The following is a 17,897-nucleotide window of genomic DNA, read 5'->3' as shown; positions in this document are numbered from 1 at the left end:
CAATAATCACTCTTCAATATTCTTTGATTTTCCACTCTAGCATGATTTTTGATTATTTGAAAAGGTTTTCCCAATACTCAAAAGACCAAATAATAATATGTTCCCCAAAATTTCGGTTGGCACATGAGAAAATTTTGCATCAAAGATTTGGCGATTTTGAGATGCACACTCATAAAGGCTGCCCACCCCTGTTCTAAGTTTTACAAATACATTTCGTCTTATACACTGCTCAAAACAATTAGGGAATATTTTGGTTTTCTTGTAAATTATAAAGTTATAAAAATAATTTACCAACGTAACATTTATTTTAAAATATTCTTAACATACAACAGTGTAGAACACGCAACTGCATACAAAATCATGTTAAGACTTGTCAAAACGATCCCTTCAAGAGCTCGAAATTGCTCTCAGAGAGTGGGGAAATATCCCACAAGAACTGTTTGATCATCTTATCTGGTCCATGCAATCAAGATGTACTGCTGTTTTGGCTGTTAATGGAGACCATACGGCTTATTACAAATTAACGAAAATGTTTTGGGCTATTTTTATTAAAATTATTTCACACTAAAATGTATAATTTGTTAAATATGTAATAAATATTGATTATTTAAACAATATCTTGTCAATTACACCCTATCCATAAGTAAGAAATATTTATTCATTTATAAAGTACCCAATAGTTATAATTTTTGCAGAAATTTATAATTATCTGACAAAAACTAAAATATCCCCTAACTGTTTTGAGCAGTGTATTCTTACCATATAAAAGCTGTTTATGTGTATGACAGCATTTCTCAAACTTGTCCTACTACAGAACACTTCACAAATCCTGAAATTTTAATGGAACACTTCGGTTAGAGTCGTGTATCATCAGTTTTGTATTCAATATAAAGCTAAGCACACACACTATCACCGCAGCAGGCTATATCTTATCACAAAAAATGCTACAGCGCACACTACGGGTGTGCCAGGCCGCAACGCATTGCATTGACCTTGATTGTGACTGCACGTTTCCTAGAAGATACCTCCGTACTTCACTCGCATTCGGAGGTGTCGACAACAGCAGGTGGCTGAGTCAATGCCAGCGTGCGCTGGTCTTAATAGCACAATCCACATGCAAAGTGAGGAGCACCTGATTTTCAAACATGTTTGAACTTGTCGCAGCATTTAAAACCATTCCAGGCTCATGTTAATTTTGATAATTTTTTGCGGAACACTTATTCACTTGCCGCGGAACACCAGTATTCTGCGGAACATAGTTTGGGAAATGCTGGTGTGTGATACAAACAGAAAGTTCAGGAGTGTTATATATATATATATATATATATATATATATATATATATTTTTTTTTTTTTTCCCTTCTTAAAAGTTCCAAATATTATTCTGCAGGTTGCCATCTCTGTAATAAGCGATGTCATATGAATACTAGATAATTCTGTATTCTTGAGGGGGAAAAAAAAAAGGACTCAAGTTTAGATAACTCTCACCTACTGAGAAACAAAAGGAACACTTCCCAAGTGGGAAGTGTACCTTCTTTTGTTTGGACTAAAGAGCCTCAAGCAGTAGTGCAGTACACATCAGCAATGTTTTGTTTAATTTTAAACAATTCGATTGTTCAGCAGACATCGTAAACTGAAATAATGATTTCTTTACAGGCTGATACAGCATTTATATTAAAATAATTTCTTAATTTATAATAATCACAGCTTCAGTGTTATTTTCAAAGAATTATTCTAATATAATTATCTTGGAAAGAAAGAACAATTTGAATTTTAAAAAAAGTGCAGATGTGTTACATACATATTCAATTGGGGGGGGGGGGGCTCGGAGGAGGAGTACCTGCCCATTCAACCTGCAGATATTTTAGATTATAGTTTATTTGCAAAATCCACAAGACAACTGAAAAAGTAAATCACTTGGGGAGCATGTACTTATACATTTAGTGTAAAACAGTAGTAAGAATATCACTACTTCAAAAATGCCACATTTAAACTAGCAGTAAATGTTTTCTTTTCAAATGTGCAGTGATTTCTTCCTTGTACTACAAGATAATACTGAATAATCATAAAGAAAATTATATGGTATCTTCTTTTTTATCGATCAATCATTTCGGAACTGTTATTTGCAATGTTCTTTTTCTCAGAACCCACATATATGCAGTCACCAGTCTTTGAGGAAGTGCTTTATTTCTAACCCAACTCTCAGATCCATAACTTAAAACTGGTTTGAACACTGTCTTGTATACCACTAGTTTGGTATTTTGGCTAATTTCTCTCTTATTCCATATAAATTTATTCATCTGGCTACCCACCATACGAGCTTTGTTTATTCTGTTGTCCATTTCCAGATTTAACTTGTCATCTTCACTAAAAACTCTTTCTAAATAGCTGAAATATTTTACTTGATCTATAGGATCTCCATTCAGAATGCAGCTGTGTTCCTGCCTAATTTCATAGGTTTGGTCTTTTTATTGCTGATTTTAATGCCAAATTTGTTACAACTGTTATTCAACGGTTGTTAACGGGCCTAATGCCACTTGCTTTCATAATAGGATCCATATAGATGAATATGAGTGGAGATAATGTGCATTCTTGTCTTACACCTGATTTCACATCAAATCATCTTTCTGTTTTTTCTCCTCAATTCTAACTGCTGACTAACAACTTAAATATAAAGTATATGAACTATTTCTCATAAAGGCAGGGATCTAAGCCCCATAGTCTTGATGAGATAAATGCTCAATATAGACTATTTCCATTCACCCCATATAATTGTAGTGACTTGAAAAGCTTTTCTCAGGACACCTTTGTCATATGCCTTTTCCAGATATACAAAACGAAGTACATATCGATGTCATATTACCATGATTCAATAATAATTCTCAACTATTTGTCTTGAAGTGAAAATCTGATCTTGACAACCTCTATTTGGCCTGAACAAAGCTTGTTCTTCCCAATTTTCTCTTCCATAATCCTTTTCGACCTCTTTTCAGATATGCTTGCATAAATCTTACTTGGAATACTCAGTATAGAAATTCCTCTGTAATTCTCACATTCAGCTTTATTCCCTTTTGTATAGATTGGTAGCATGAGAGCTCTACTCAAATCATCAAGAATTCGACCTTCTGACCAGGTCTTCTGAATCAGAATTTTATACCTCCATACTTAAGCATTTCTGGTTGAATATCATCTACTCCAGCTGCCTTTCCACATTCCAAGTTTTTGACAGCTTTTTCTACCTCAAGTATGTACTCCTCTTTGAATTCCTCTTGAAAATTTTCTAGTACTGTTCTGTCTTGGTTTGTTTAACAGTCTTTCAAAGTAATGACTCCAGACATCTTCAATATCCTTATCTTTAGTTTTCATGTCACCTTTTAAATAGTTAACATAGGTCAGTTAACAAAGCAGTTATAATAGAGCATAACTATATGTACTGTCATGTAGCTAGTGTCGTGTTCATATATGTATGTGTGTGTGTGTGTGTGTGTGAGAGATAAATTTTTTACCTTGGGGATATTGTATATTAGGATAACCAAGTTATTTAATAAACTTGGTTATTTTAACTCCTAATCCCAAGTATGCAAACAATTAAGTTTGCGCCTGAAACAAAGTTCAAGTCTAAAGATGATACAACACCATGGCAACTCATTGTAAAGGTAGGTAAAGCTCTGATCACTATTCTTAGTATTTTCCATAATGTCAAGCACATCTCACTAGAATATCTCCTCCAGAGATTTTTATTAAAAATAAAAACATCTTGTTACAACTTCTATAGGTAAAGTTGATAAAGCTCCGTATTACTATAACCTTGGTATTTAGGATCTAGCTACTCACTGAGGAGACCTCAAAAAAGGTTGAAACCGGTCTGGGTAGTGACCCCACCCATAATACATTGTAGTATACATCTTCTAGTGAGATGTGCTTTACATTATGGGAAAATACTAAGAATAGTGATCAGAGCTTTACCACCTTTACAATGAGTTGCCCTGGTGTTGTATCATCTTTAGACTTGAACTTTGTTTCAGGCGCAAACTTAATTGTTTGCATACTTGGGATTAAGAGTTAAAATAACCAAGTTTATTTAATAACTTGGTTATCCTAATATACAATATCCCCAAGGTAAAAAATTTATTACATCTATATCTCCTCCAGAGGTTTTTATTAAAAATAAAAACACCTTGTTGCAACTTCTATAGGTAAAGTTAATACAGCTCCGTATTACTATAACCTTGGTATTTAGGGTCTAGCTACTCACTGAGGAGACCTCAAAAAAGGTTGAAACCGGTCTAGGTAGTGACCCCACCCATAATGCATTGTAGTATACATCTTCTAGTGAGATGTGCTTTACATTATGGGAAAATACTAAGAATAGTGATCGGATCTTTACCCACCTTTACAATGAGTTGCCCTGGTGTTGTATCATCTTTAGACTTGAACTTTGTTTCAGGCGCAAACTTAATTGTTTGCATACTTGGGATTAAGAGTTAAAATAACCAAGTTTATTAAATAACTTGGTTATCCGAATATATATATATATATTGTTTATATTGTATTCCTGGTGATGAGCTTCATAGAGATTAAAACTAAAAAACACTAAGGGTTAATTTTCTTGATTGTACATCAAGTACATCTAGGGAGGAGCGGAGAGTGCGGTCTGCCCCAGGCGGCACTTTGAACCTTTTTTGAACTTTTGCAGTTAATTCTAAACTAGTCTTGAGAACTCATTTCCAAATACAGTCATACCCCGAAGTTACACGGTAGGTTGGACCAACAAAAAGCACATAAGTCGATTTCGCGTAACTTGGGTATAATTTTGCATACAAACAAACAAAATATTGGTTAATTGGGACCAAAGGTTTATAAAACACCTATATTTTTTAAGAAATATAATTGTAGTTTTTCGTACATAAAAAAAAAAGAAAGTTATTTCGATGTCGATGGTTTCATAAAATCTAACAGATTCGTCTGATGGCATAATGTCTTTTTCTTGTCATGTAAAATTTCTTCATAGCAAGCTAATGATTTTTTTTTATTCCTTGCAGCTACAATTCATTCCTCGTTAGAATCTATCTCCTCCAAAATCTGTAAACCTTTCTTTTATGATTGTTCTTACTGTGAATTCCTGTAGATCAAACTTCTTTGCTAACTCACAAATTTTCATTCCGCCTTCAAAATCCTTAATAATGTTGAGTTTTGTTTCCAAAGTCAATGTTTTTCTTTTCTTGCTAGCTGTAGAAGAATCAGACTTGCTTCCATTAGATGACATTATTATGTTTATGTGATAAAATTTTTATCAAGAACATAAAATTAAACAATCGCAAGGTTTGTAGACTATAAAAATCGTGTATGAATGGAGACCGCGCGAAACACGTCAGTGCTTGTTCACAGCATGAGCGACACCGGTGAATGCGGCCGGTGCTGGAAAGATACGACTAGTGGTAGGGCGTGAAGCGGGTCAGGAATACGTACGTACATATATGAAACCGCGTAACTCTGGATTTGCGCAAGTCGGGGTATGACTGTATTGTAATACTACTGCAAATTTTCCTCACAATTGCTGTAAGTGTTGCTAGTTGCGAGAGGAGTTTTTCTAAATTAAAATTGATTATGAATTACCTACATTACTATGAAATAGACTTCGAAAATGTCGTTGACGATTTTGCTAAAAGAAAAGCACGAAAAATAAAATTTTAGATTGTTGAAATTAGGGTTTTTACTTGAAAAATAAACATAGTGTTTTAATTTATTTCCCTATACGTGGTTTGACTTTTTGTACTATTTTTGGTGCATATTGAGAGGGGCAGCAAACTCAGGGACTGCCTTGGGCAGCAAAAGCTCTAGTTACACCAATGGATTCAAGCCATGATCAGAGCCACCATCATGTGCGCAAACATTCGAACAGTGAAAAAAGGCAACCCAAACTTGATCACAATTCATCATCCATTTGCCTAACATAACATTAGGTTAATGTTATGTTAATTCATAAATGAACAAACAGGATGATCAAAATTAAAGTATCCCTGTTTAATCCTCTCATGCATGAATTTTTATATTCATTTATAAAAAATTATAATGATGATACAGTACCATTTAATCTTATAGTATTACCATGAATTCATTAATTATGCTAAACTTGTGCCCTGAATGAATAGGTTAAAAATGACGTCCTCACCTGAAGACATCATTCCAAGAAGGAGAAAAGCAGCACAAGCATAAATAACACATTTCATTCACTTCCATTATGTGTCCTCATATGCATGTGAGGGTTAAAGCCTTGTGGAGCACCACCCAGTGATCCAAATGCCACGAAACTTTGCAGGAACGCAATGTGTGTCATGTGTTATCTGAGAGGGCTAGAAAGGAGTTTCAAAATTCACTATCATGAGTGCTGTATGACATACAAAATGTTGATGTAGTAATTTCTCTCTCTCTCTGTGCATGTGTGTGTAAGAGAAAAGCAGCACAAGCATAAATAACACATTTTATTCACTTCCATTATGCATTCACAGGCTGTACTGTTCAATGTGCTGCCCTTCCTTGTATGCTACAAATGCCATCATTTGCACAGTGTGTTCAATAGTGGAACCCAGTTGATCGAGAATGATGGTGCACACAAGTCCATCATTTTAAACCTCCTGACACATGCCGAGTTATGTGATATGCAATTTTCATGCATATGGTGTTTATAATGCACCTGGTGGTAAACTTCAGAACTACTTTTTCCCTCTCTCAGATATTGTTTTGTATGACACACAATGTATTTCTGCTAAGTTTTGCAGCATTTGGATCACTGAATGGCAGATCCACACAGCCTTAAACAGGGTATTTTAATTTTGATTATGCTGCATACATGTAGGACCACAGAATTCTTTACACAGTTTTCTAATTCAGATATGCCAATCAAATGCAGTTCCGTTAATAGTTTCCAATATATCCTTAAAGAAGCATGTTCTTTTCTCCAAAATAGGTTTAGTTTCAATGGAGCACATGCAATGATTTGTGGAATGCACACCCAATAAACAAAGCATGAGACAAAAATCTCATCCCATCAAATGGATAAGTAAGACACAAAAAAATTTATCAGCAAATAGTTGTATGTTGTCTGTCAAATCCTTTCCAATATCATTAATTAATACACGTATTGTACTTTAGTACCATAGATGGGATATGAGTAATGCAGGGATCACCAGTCGTTATCTCATCAGGAAATAGAATACTGTCTACCATCTTGAACACTTACACAAACATTTATGCCACAAATAACATTTGAATCCAGAGCCTGTTGGGGAGCAAAGGCACTATCTGTTCAAATACCCATAATGGCACATGCATGCTGCTGCTTCTGAACTGAAGAACAAGTTTCGGACACTTTGCACATGTGAGATGGAAGGAAATAACCCAGCACAGAATCTGAAACAAATTTCTAATAGTATATTTAAAACAATTTCCTAATTTCCACAAAAGTAATTATTCAAAATTTCAGACACCATAAATTTAAGAGCTCCAGTTCAGCAACCTACATATCAAATTATGGAGAGCAACTACTATCAGTTATAATGAGGAAAAGAAAAATTAATTTTTCTAGTTAAAATTCAAATGTCCCATTGCCTATGCAAGCATGAATAAATGAAGCAGCAAAGCACAAGTTTTGCTACATACCTATAAGCAATACACCTAATGGAAATTTGACTAACTGAAAAAAAAAAAGTTATCAGGATCTAAAAGGCTCTCTCTAGGTCTTGAATTTGATTATTTGAATGCTTTAATTTTGATTGCCTTCATTCACTGTGAAGAAATATGCAAAAAATAATAAAATAAATAAATGTAGAATATGATATTTGTCACTTAACTGAAGAAAGCAGAACTGATGTCTGTGTAACACAGCACAAAATAAACTTACTTGAACATCAAGCTGTAGAGTGAAGAAAGGCTGTATACATGCAGACTCATTTCCACTTGTTGTCAGCACAGTTTTGAACTGCCCGCCAAAGATGTCAGAAATAGGCGACTCTGTGATATTAGTCTTTAAAAGGAAGAGAAAACTAATCAGATACAGAAAAATGATAATGTAAATTTCTCCATTCTGGATAAACTTTAATTTGTTATAACAGAAGCATATAACATGTATTAATTAACCTTCATTTTCTCATTATGTTGCTAGTATTACAATATTTATCATGAATAATTAACCTGCCTTCAAATAAACTAAGTGTTTTCATGACAAGGTAGTTGGTTTTATTTCCAAAGTCTGATGTGTGTCAAAGTATGTAATTTCTAACTGGTTTGTCTGTTTGCAAGATAAATTTACCCTGCCATTTCCATACCAGACTGGTTAACCTACCTTTGTTTAGAATGCCCTTTCAAAGGATCTTTGTATTCTAGAAAAGATTTGAACATAGTTCTTTTCCAACCAAAATATGTCTTCAGTATCTGACTGAGTTATTGAGGCATTAATGAATTAAACTACATTAAAATAATGAGCAAAAATTGAAACTTTTTTTTTTATATAAAAGCAACACCTCATTAAGAGAGGGAGGAAAAAAAACTTACAAAACAACTCTGGTTGTTTCACTGTTCATTAGTTTTATGGTACATTAGAGAGCTTCTGTGGCTCAGTTGGTATAGACGAATCCCATCAGTTGAAAAGACCTGGCTTCAATTCCCATCCACGAAGTGAGAAACCTCTGTCTGGTCTCTATCAACTAAAGGTGAGTTAGCTTGTCTCATACTGAAGTTTTTTCACCTGGAACCTCAGGTTTTTCGTCCCTCAGAACAGGAAAACCAACCCTGTGAACACACACAGGTCTATGGTCATAAAATACTTAAATCTTAATTAAGAGGGTTCAACCCATCTTAAGGGATGGAGGAGGAAAGGAGGGAACCCCCATACAAAATAAATACATTGTACATTAGCATAAAGCCCATATTTAAAATAGCAAGAAACAAATTTTTAAGACCTTTTGTATTTAAAAAAAGGAAGCATATAATGATAACATATATACCAGTAGATTAATAATATTTAAAAAATTAAATCATATGGGTTGTAAAAATGATACGATGAAAAATTGGTCCTTGTTGGGGATTTAAAAATAGCAGAGTAGGAAATGATTGTGAGACATACAAAAATATTTTGGGAAAATTTGGAGAAAAGAGCAAAGCTAATTATAATGGCAAATATCTGTTGGATTTCTGCTCAGGACATGGACTGGTTATTACTAACACCATGTTCCAACATAAAAATGTGCACAAATTCACATGGAGAGAAGAGGCTAAGAATAAGAAAAGTCTCATTGACTATGTTATTGTTGATAGTGATGTTTTCTCCCTGGTGCAGGACACCAGAGTGTACAGAGGATTTGAAATTGGAAGTGATCACTATCTAGTCTTGAGCAAGATAAAATTGAATTTCATATTGAAAACAATAACATGCAAGAAAGTTTTAAAGCAAATAAAAGTTGAGCAGCTCTCAGATGTGAACTGTAGACTAAAATACACAAAGATTAATGAAGAAAAAATGAAAGAGTTTGAGAACAAGAATCAAACCTTGGAGATTCAGTGGCAAACTCTGAAGAAAACATTGATTGATTCTGCCAGAGAGGCATGTGGTGAGGTTGTCTATAAGGATAAAAAAATCAGAACTCCCTGGTGGACACAGGAAGTTAAAGAGGCAGTGAAAGAAAAAAAAAAAAGCACATCAAAAGTTCCTGTCAAATAAGTCAGCTTGTGCTCTTAGAGAATATAGAGACAAATGCAAGAATGCTAAACACTGTGTAAAACTAGCTAAACAAAAATCATGGCAGGACTTTGGCAGGAACATAGAAAATAAATATCAAGAAGGTGGTAAGATATGCTGGAGATTGTTGAAGAAGCTTAGAAATGGAGGAAATAGTGCTGTAAAAGGAATTAGAGATGATAAAGTGACATGAAAATGGGAGAAAAAGATATCCTTGAAGTATGGAGTAATTACTTTGAAAAACTTCAAAATGAAACAAGCAGTGATAACAGCATAGTGATAAAAAACACTGACCAGGCATGCAGTCAGGAATACATATCCATACTTGAAGTAGAAAAAGCCATCAAAGTTTTGAAATGTGGAAAGGCAGCAAGAGTTGATGATATTCGATCAGAAATGCTGAAGTATGGTGGTGTGAGAGTCGTACAGTGGCTGCACTGCATAGTTCAGAAGGCCTGGACAGAGGGACAAATTTCCGATGATTGGAGTAGAGCTCTCATAGCACCCATACATAAAAAGGGAAATAAAACTGCATGTGAGAATTACAGAGGTATTTCCCTACTGAGTGTTCCTGGCAAAATCTATGCAAGTATACTTGAGAAACGGTTGAGAAGAATTGTGGAAGAAAAGCTTGGTGAAGAACAAGCTGGATTCAGGCCAAATAGAGGCTGTCAGGATCAGATCTTCACTTTACGACAAAGTCGAGAAAGCATGGGAATATAACAAAGATCTGTATTTAAGTTTTGTCGATTTGGAAAAGGCATATGACAAGGTGCCAAGAGAGAAGCTATTCAATACGCTGCAGTTATATGGTGTCAATGGGGCATTATATCAAGCAATACTTAGTCTTTATTTGAGTTGTAAGTCAGCAGTTAGAATTGAAGGAAGTACACAGGAAGATGGTTTAATGTCAAATCTGGTGTGAGTCAAGGATGTACATTATCCCCCTCTGTTATTCATTATCTATATGGATCGCACTATGAAGGAAAGTGGTATTAAATATGATATCAAAATTGGAGATGTTAATGTCAGCTGTTTGCTTTATGCAGACGATGTTATACTTCTAAATAAATCTGCTACAAGTCTGCAAGATTCTCTGACTAAATTGAATAGCTTTTGTAATAGATATGGTATGAAGGTCAGTAATAAAAAGACAAAGACAATGAAAATAGGCAGAATCATTGAAAATGTCAACTGTGTTGTGAATGGAGAACCTGTGGGACAAGTAAAGCATTTCAGCTTCTTAGGAACAATTTTTACTGAAGATGGTAAATTAAATATGGAAATAGACAACACAGAATCAACAAAGCTGGTATGGTAGGAAGTCAATTGAATAAATTCATATGGAATAAGAGAGAAATTAGTAGTAACACTAAATTAACTGTATACAAGACAGTGTTCAAACCAGTTTTAACTTATGGATCTGAGAGCTGGGTTAGAAGTAAAACACTTGACCAAAGACTAGAGACCACAGATATGAGAGTCCTGAGAAAGATTAGAGACGTGAACAGATGACATCAATGGCAATATCATATTAAAAACGAGGATATTAGGAAAGAACTTGACATTGTCAGCATCCAGGAATGCGTTAGCAGAGCTAATCTCAGGCGGTATGGTCACTTGAACAGAATGGGAGAGGAAAGATTCGCAAAACAAGTGTTCTCTGCCAGGTTGGCAGGAAAACGACTCAGAGGAAGACCAAGATATAGGTGGATTGATACGGTACAAAGTGCCTTAGATGATAGAAATATAAGATCTGATAATGTTGGAGTCTTGACAAGTAACAGACTGATTTGGAGGAAAATTGTAGATAGGAAATTAATATTGATGTAATTTTTTTCATGTAATACTATCATATCCTGTACACCCCTTGAGGGTACATAGCAGGAATTTGATGATGATGGGGTGTAAAAATAATCATAATTTAAAATTCTGAATATTTTTACAAATGGTTTATGTTAGTATGTTTATTAGTTTTGGTTTCATAACACGGCTTTTTGGCACTTGCGATGTGCCCTTTATTGAAATTGTTTTGTCAAAGTGATATGTAAAGCAGTTAAAAATGTATGTACTTACTGGATTTTGAATAGTTGTGTTACTTTAAACAATTTTATTGTAGTTTAAAATATTAAGTTTTGTGGTTTGAAGAGACATCCTTGTTACACTAACGTAATCTATGCAACACCCATTACACCTAACTTCTTGCTTGCCGAGGAGTTTGATGTGTGAATGACAGCTGACAAAGAACAGTGTTCGGTATCAAAGTAACGGGTATAAACAAGGTAGTGTTCGGCAGGAAATAACAACACAGTCCGGCAGATATTTAGATTCGGGAGTAAAATTAATAGTATATTCTGAAAAAGGAATCGTGGATCTATGAAGTTTCAAAGTGGAATAAGTATTGATAAAGAAAACAAAATATTGCTATAGATATTTTAAAAGGAATATTCGAGGAAACGCTAACTGGAAGATTAGTAGTAGATTCCGAAAAGGAAATCGTAGAACTGTGAATTTTTTAAAGTGGAAGAGTTAAGACTGTCAATAAGCATTAGTGAATCATCATCATCATACGTATCAAGCATTTAGGCCTAGCATGGCCTGTTCTGGCCTTAGAAGTCATTGTTGAATCGTTTAAGAGGACATACTGGTTTTCTTTTTCCTAATGGCTTGTACTTTAAGGCTTGTTTTGGTAATCTTTCTGTTTTCTTTCTTTGAACGTGTTCCATCCATTTATGTTTATATTTTTAAATTTTTTCTATTACTGGTTCTTGGTTTAATTCTTTCATAATATCTTCGTTTCTTCTGTGATCAAATAGGGTATACTTTGCAGTTTTTCTCATAAACTTCATTTCTGCTGTTGTTAATCCTTGTTTGTCTTTTTGTTTTATTGTCCAGATTTCACTTCCATACAATAAGACTGGTAGAGCTAATGTATTGTATACTTTTATTCTGGTTTGTTTTTAAACTAGGTTTGGTTTAAATATAGAGTTAATTACACCTGTTATTTTTAAATATTTTGTTGCAATTATTACGTTTATATCTTTTTCATTTTCATATGTGATCATACATCCTAGGTAGTTAAATGAATTCACCTGTTCTAAGATCTTGTTATCTATTACTAGTTCTTGCTGGATCTTGTCCTTTAAAGGCCATAGTTTTTGATTTTTCCGTTGATATTATCATGCCATAATCTTTGGATATCTCATTTAGATTTAAAATAGCTTTCTGTAAGTTATCTTCAGAATTTGTAATTATTATTTTGTCGTCTGCAGAGTGTTTAAGTTAACTGTAGGTGAAAGTTTAATTCCTTGATGTAAATTTTTACTCCATTTTATTATTATTTCATTTAAGTAGATATTAAAAAGAGTTGCTGAGAGGGGACATCCCTGTTGGACCCCTTGGTTTATCTCTCTTGTATATGATAGCTCGTGATTTAATCTTATTTGTATTTGATTATTTTCATATATACTTGTGATAGCTTTTAGGATATTATTTGGTATTTGTCTTTCTTTTAATATGTTAAATAATGTTTCTTTTAACTTTGTCAAATGCTTTTTCAAAGTCAATAAATGCAATATGTGTTTCTAAATTATATTCTCTTCTTTTCTCTATTATTAATTTTAGGCAGAAGGCTGGGTCTATACATGATTGTCCTTTTCTAAATCCATTCTGTACTTCTAGAATAAAGTTTTCGGAATATTTCATTAGTTTGTTAATTAAGATTCTTCTATATATTTTGTAACAGGAATTTAGTATACTGATACCTCTATAGTTTTTAGGGTCATCTCTATTACCTTTCTTAAAGATGGGAATCACAATTGCTTTTTTCCATTCTATTGGGGGGATACCAGTTGAGTAAATTTTATTTAAAAATAATAAGAGTCTTTCTTTGAATCTTGTTCCTGCGTATTTATATAGTTCTGAACCTAGCTTATCTTCTCCAGGTGATTTTCCGTTTCTTGTTTCTGTTAGTCTGATTTCTAATTCTTCTTCAGTTATTTCCTTTTCATTTTCGTTAATTGTTTGCCAGTTGTCTTTTTTAAAATATTTGTCTGTCCACAGTTCTGTGTAGTAATTTAGAAATTCTTCTAATTTCGATTCAGTGTTTAATTTTATATTTTCTTTGATATCTGCATTTAAGTGTTTCAAAATCTTATATACATTGGGTCTTATTTTATATAAATCATGTTCTAAATTAGAAACAAATTTATTCCATGATTCTCTATGTCTTTTTCTGACTTCTCTGTTAGCTATGGCTCTTATTCTTTTATATTCTATTCCATCTTCTAATCTTTTACTGCTTAACCATTTGTGATAGGCTTCTTTTTTCTTTTTGATTATTTATTTGATTGTATCATCCCAGATCTTCAGTTTTTTCTTTTATTGAATTTTTTGGTCTTTCCTAAGCTTTCATTTGCTGCTGCATTTAGTATCGTTTTTATATTAAGCCATTCTATTTCTATTTCTTCATTTTGTTTTATTTTATCTAGATATTGGTTAATTCTTTGTTCATATAGCCATTGTACATTTGTGTCATTCAGTAGTCTAGTTTTATAAACAAATGTTTCAATTTTTCTTTCTGTTCTTGTTACTTGTAGCCATTTAGGTGGTAATCTTAATTTTATTTAAACAAGGAAGTGGTCACTGCTTATTTCATATCCTCTGTGAACTCTAACATCTAGTGAAAATTTTGATGTCTTTTCATTTAATATGAAGTAATCTAATATTGATTTCCATCCTCTTGCTGCCCAAGTATATTTATGTATGTCTTTATATTTATAGAAGGAATTCATTATTTTTAGGTTATTATAAACTACAAAGTCAATCAATTTTTTACCATTTCTGTTTTGAGTGTGTTCTCCATGTTTGCCTATATTATTATTAATTTTCGTGTTTCCAATTCTTGCATTTAAGTCTCCTGCTAAAATTATATAATCATTTTTATTTATTTTATTGTATATGTTTTGTAGCTGATTATAAAAATCAATATTATCCTGTTCTCTTCCTTCTTCTGGGGCATATAAACCAATTATTGTTAAATAGCCTCTATCTATTTTTATTCTAGCTTCAATTATTCTTTCATTCCATAATTTATAATGTTTTAACTGTTTTGAAAGGGAGTTATGAATCCAAATCATCCTGCTTGTGCTCTTTGGTCTCTGTTGACTCCACTGTATATCACATTAAAATTTTCAGTTCTCATAGTTCCTTTTAATTTCTTTTTTGTTTCAGTGATTACTGTTATTTTAAAATTTCTTTCATTTAATAACTGGTCTAATTCTATTTCTTTATATGCTATTCCTCTTACATTCCAGTTTGCTATGTGTATTATATTTTGTCGTTTCCATTTTCGTTTTCCCTTTTCCATTCTAGGGTCGTTTCCCATAGATGCAACCCGATTATCTTTTTCTGTCAGCTTACAAGTAGGGTTATGTTCTCCATGTTAGGGGACTAGCCTGACGATGGAATAGTTCAGTGGTAGGGCTGCTACCTTAAGGCTTCTGAACTACCCTTCTTCCGAATTTAAACCCATAGGAGCAATAGGGTATATTGAAGGGGAAAGAGTAGATTATAGAAGAAATATAGTAAGGTTTATAGAGAGGGCATAGTTGTAAGGCCAGAAATGAAAAAGACCCCTGACATGGGGTCTTTTTCATTTCTGCCCCCCCCCCCCTTGAAGAATCGACACTCAGGGGTTACCCTGAGTGTTGAGTCTTCAAAATTCGAGTCATCAGAATTCAAGGAGAACTGGCCTACCAGTCTGGAACATGGGGGGGTTGGGCACCGTAGCGCCAGAGCCCCCTAGTATAAAATAAAATACTTGTCCACATTAGCTGATTCAATAGGGATATTCTTTTTTTTTTTTTAATATGTAGACAGTAACAGAGAGAGAGTTTCTTCTGCTTTGATATAAAGAGTAAGAACAGAAAGAGATCAGAAAAATACTGTTCAAATCAGAGACAAAAAAGTCTCCTGATGCCATTCCTCCAATTGTCCTGAATGTTTGTGCGCTAGAACTGACTCCAATCCTATGTCGCCTGTATATACTCGCTTACTGTATATACACAAGCAGGATGATTTGGATTCATAACTCCCTTTCAAAACAGTTAAAACATTATAAATTATGGAATGAAAGAATAATTGAAGCTAGAATAAAAATAGATAGAGGCTATTTAACAATAATTGGTTTATATGCCCCAGAAGAAGGAAGAGAACAGGATAATATTGATTTTTATAATCAGCTACAAAACATATACAATAAAATAAATAAAAATGATTATATAATTTTAGCAGGAGACTTAAATGCAAGAATTGGAAACACGAAAATTAATAATAATATAGGCAAACATGGAGAACACACTCAAAACAGAAATGGTAAAAAATTGATTGACTTTGTAGTTTATAATAACCTAAAAATAATGAATTCCTTCTATAAATATAAAGACATACATAAATATACTTGGGCAGCAAGAGGATGGAAATCAATATTAGATTACTTCATATTAAATGAAAAGACATCAAAATTTTCACTAGATGTTAGAGTTCACAGAGGATATGAAATAAGCAGTGACCACTTCCTTGTTTAAATAAAATTAAGATTACCACCTAAATGGCTACAAGTAACAAGAACAGAAAGAAAAATTGAAACATTTGTTTATAAAACTAGACTACTGAATGACACAAATGTACAATGGCTATATGAACAAAGAATTAACCAATATCTAGATAAAATAAAACAAAATGAAGAAATAGAAATAGAATGGCTTAATATAAAAACGATACTAAATGCAGCAGCAAATGAAAGCTTAGGAAAGACCAAAAAATTCAATAAAAGAAAAAACTGAAGATCTGGGATGATACAATCAAATAAATAATCAAAAAGAAAAAAGAAGCCTATCACAAATGGTTAAGCAGTAAAAGATTAGAAGATGGAATAGAATATAAAAGAATAAGAGCCATAGCTAACAGAGAAGTCAGAAAAAGACATAGAGAATCATGGAATAAATTTGTTTCTAATTTAGAACATGATTTATATAAAATAAGACCCAATGTATATAAGATTTTGAAACACTTAAATGCAGATATCAAAGAAAATATAAAATTAAACACTGAATCGAAATTAGAAGAATTTCTAAATTACTACACAGAACTGTGGACAGACAAATATTTTAAAAAAGACAACTGGCAAACAATTAACGAAAATGAAAAGGAAATAACTGAAGAAGAATTAGAAATCAGACTAACAGAAACAAGAAACGGAAAATCACCTGGAGAAGATAAGCTAGGTTCAGAACTATATAAATACGCAGGAACAAGATTCAAAGAAAGACTCTTATTATTTTTAAATAAAATTTACTCAACTGGTATCCCCCCAATAGAATGGAAAAAAGCAATTGTGATTCCCATCTTTAAGAAAGGTAATAGAGATGACCCTAAAAACTATAGAGGTATAAGTATACTAAACTCCTGTTACAAAATATATAGCAGAATTTTTAATAGCAAACTAATGAAATATTCAGAAAGTTTTATTTTAGAAGTACAGAATGGATTTAGGAAAGGATGATCATGTATAGACCCAGCCTTTTGCCTAAAATTAATAATAGAGAAAAGAAGAGAATACAATTTAAAAACACATACTGCTTTTATTGACTTGACAAAGTTAAAAGAAGCATTTTATTTAACATATTAAAAGAAAGACAAATACCAAATAATATCCTAAAAGCTATCATAAGCATATATGAAAATAATCAAATACAAATAAGATTAAATCATGAGCTATCATATATGAGAGAGATAAACCAAGGGGTCCAACAGGGATGTCCCCTCTCAGCAACTCTTTTTAATATTTACCTAAATGAAATAATAATAAAATGGAATAAAAATTTCCATCAAGGTACTAAACTTTCTTCTACTGTGAACATAAACACTCTTCTTTTTGCTGACGACCAAATAATAATTACAAATTCTCAAGATAACCTATAGAAAGCTATTTTAGATCTAAATGAGATAGCCAAATAATATGGTATGATAATATCAACAGAAAAATTAAAAACTATGGCGTTTAAAGGACAAGATCCAGCAAGAACTCAGATAGTGATAGATAACAAGATCTTAGAACAGGTGAATTCATTTAACTACCTAGGATGTATGATCACATATGAAA

The 17,897-nt window shown here is 32.9% G+C and overlaps 1 protein-coding gene across 2 annotated transcripts in view; it reads right to left on the bottom strand.

The window, feature by feature from the left end:
• Positions 1-17,897, bottom strand: part of LOC150100951 (ubiquitin carboxyl-terminal hydrolase 10-like) — a 229,365-nt gene that overhangs the window by 81,024 nt on the left and 130,444 nt on the right. For both annotated transcript variants that reach the window (XM_090401329.1, XM_090401330.1), the window contains exon 10: positions 7,901-8,023. In XM_090401329.1, coding sequence (XP_090257455.1) covers positions 7,901-8,023 — 123 coding nt within the window. The remainder of the gene's footprint in view (positions 1-7,900; positions 8,024-17,897) is intronic.

The sequence above is a fragment of the Typopeltis vanoorti genome, chromosome 12 (assembly GCF_054136105.1).
Source record: "Typopeltis vanoorti isolate ZY-2024b chromosome 12, IOZ_Tvanoo_1.0, whole genome shotgun sequence".
Classification (NCBI taxonomy): Eukaryota; Metazoa; Arthropoda; class Arachnida; order Uropygi; family Thelyphonidae; genus Typopeltis; species Typopeltis vanoorti.
This window is presented reverse-complemented; position numbering and strand designations above follow the sequence as displayed.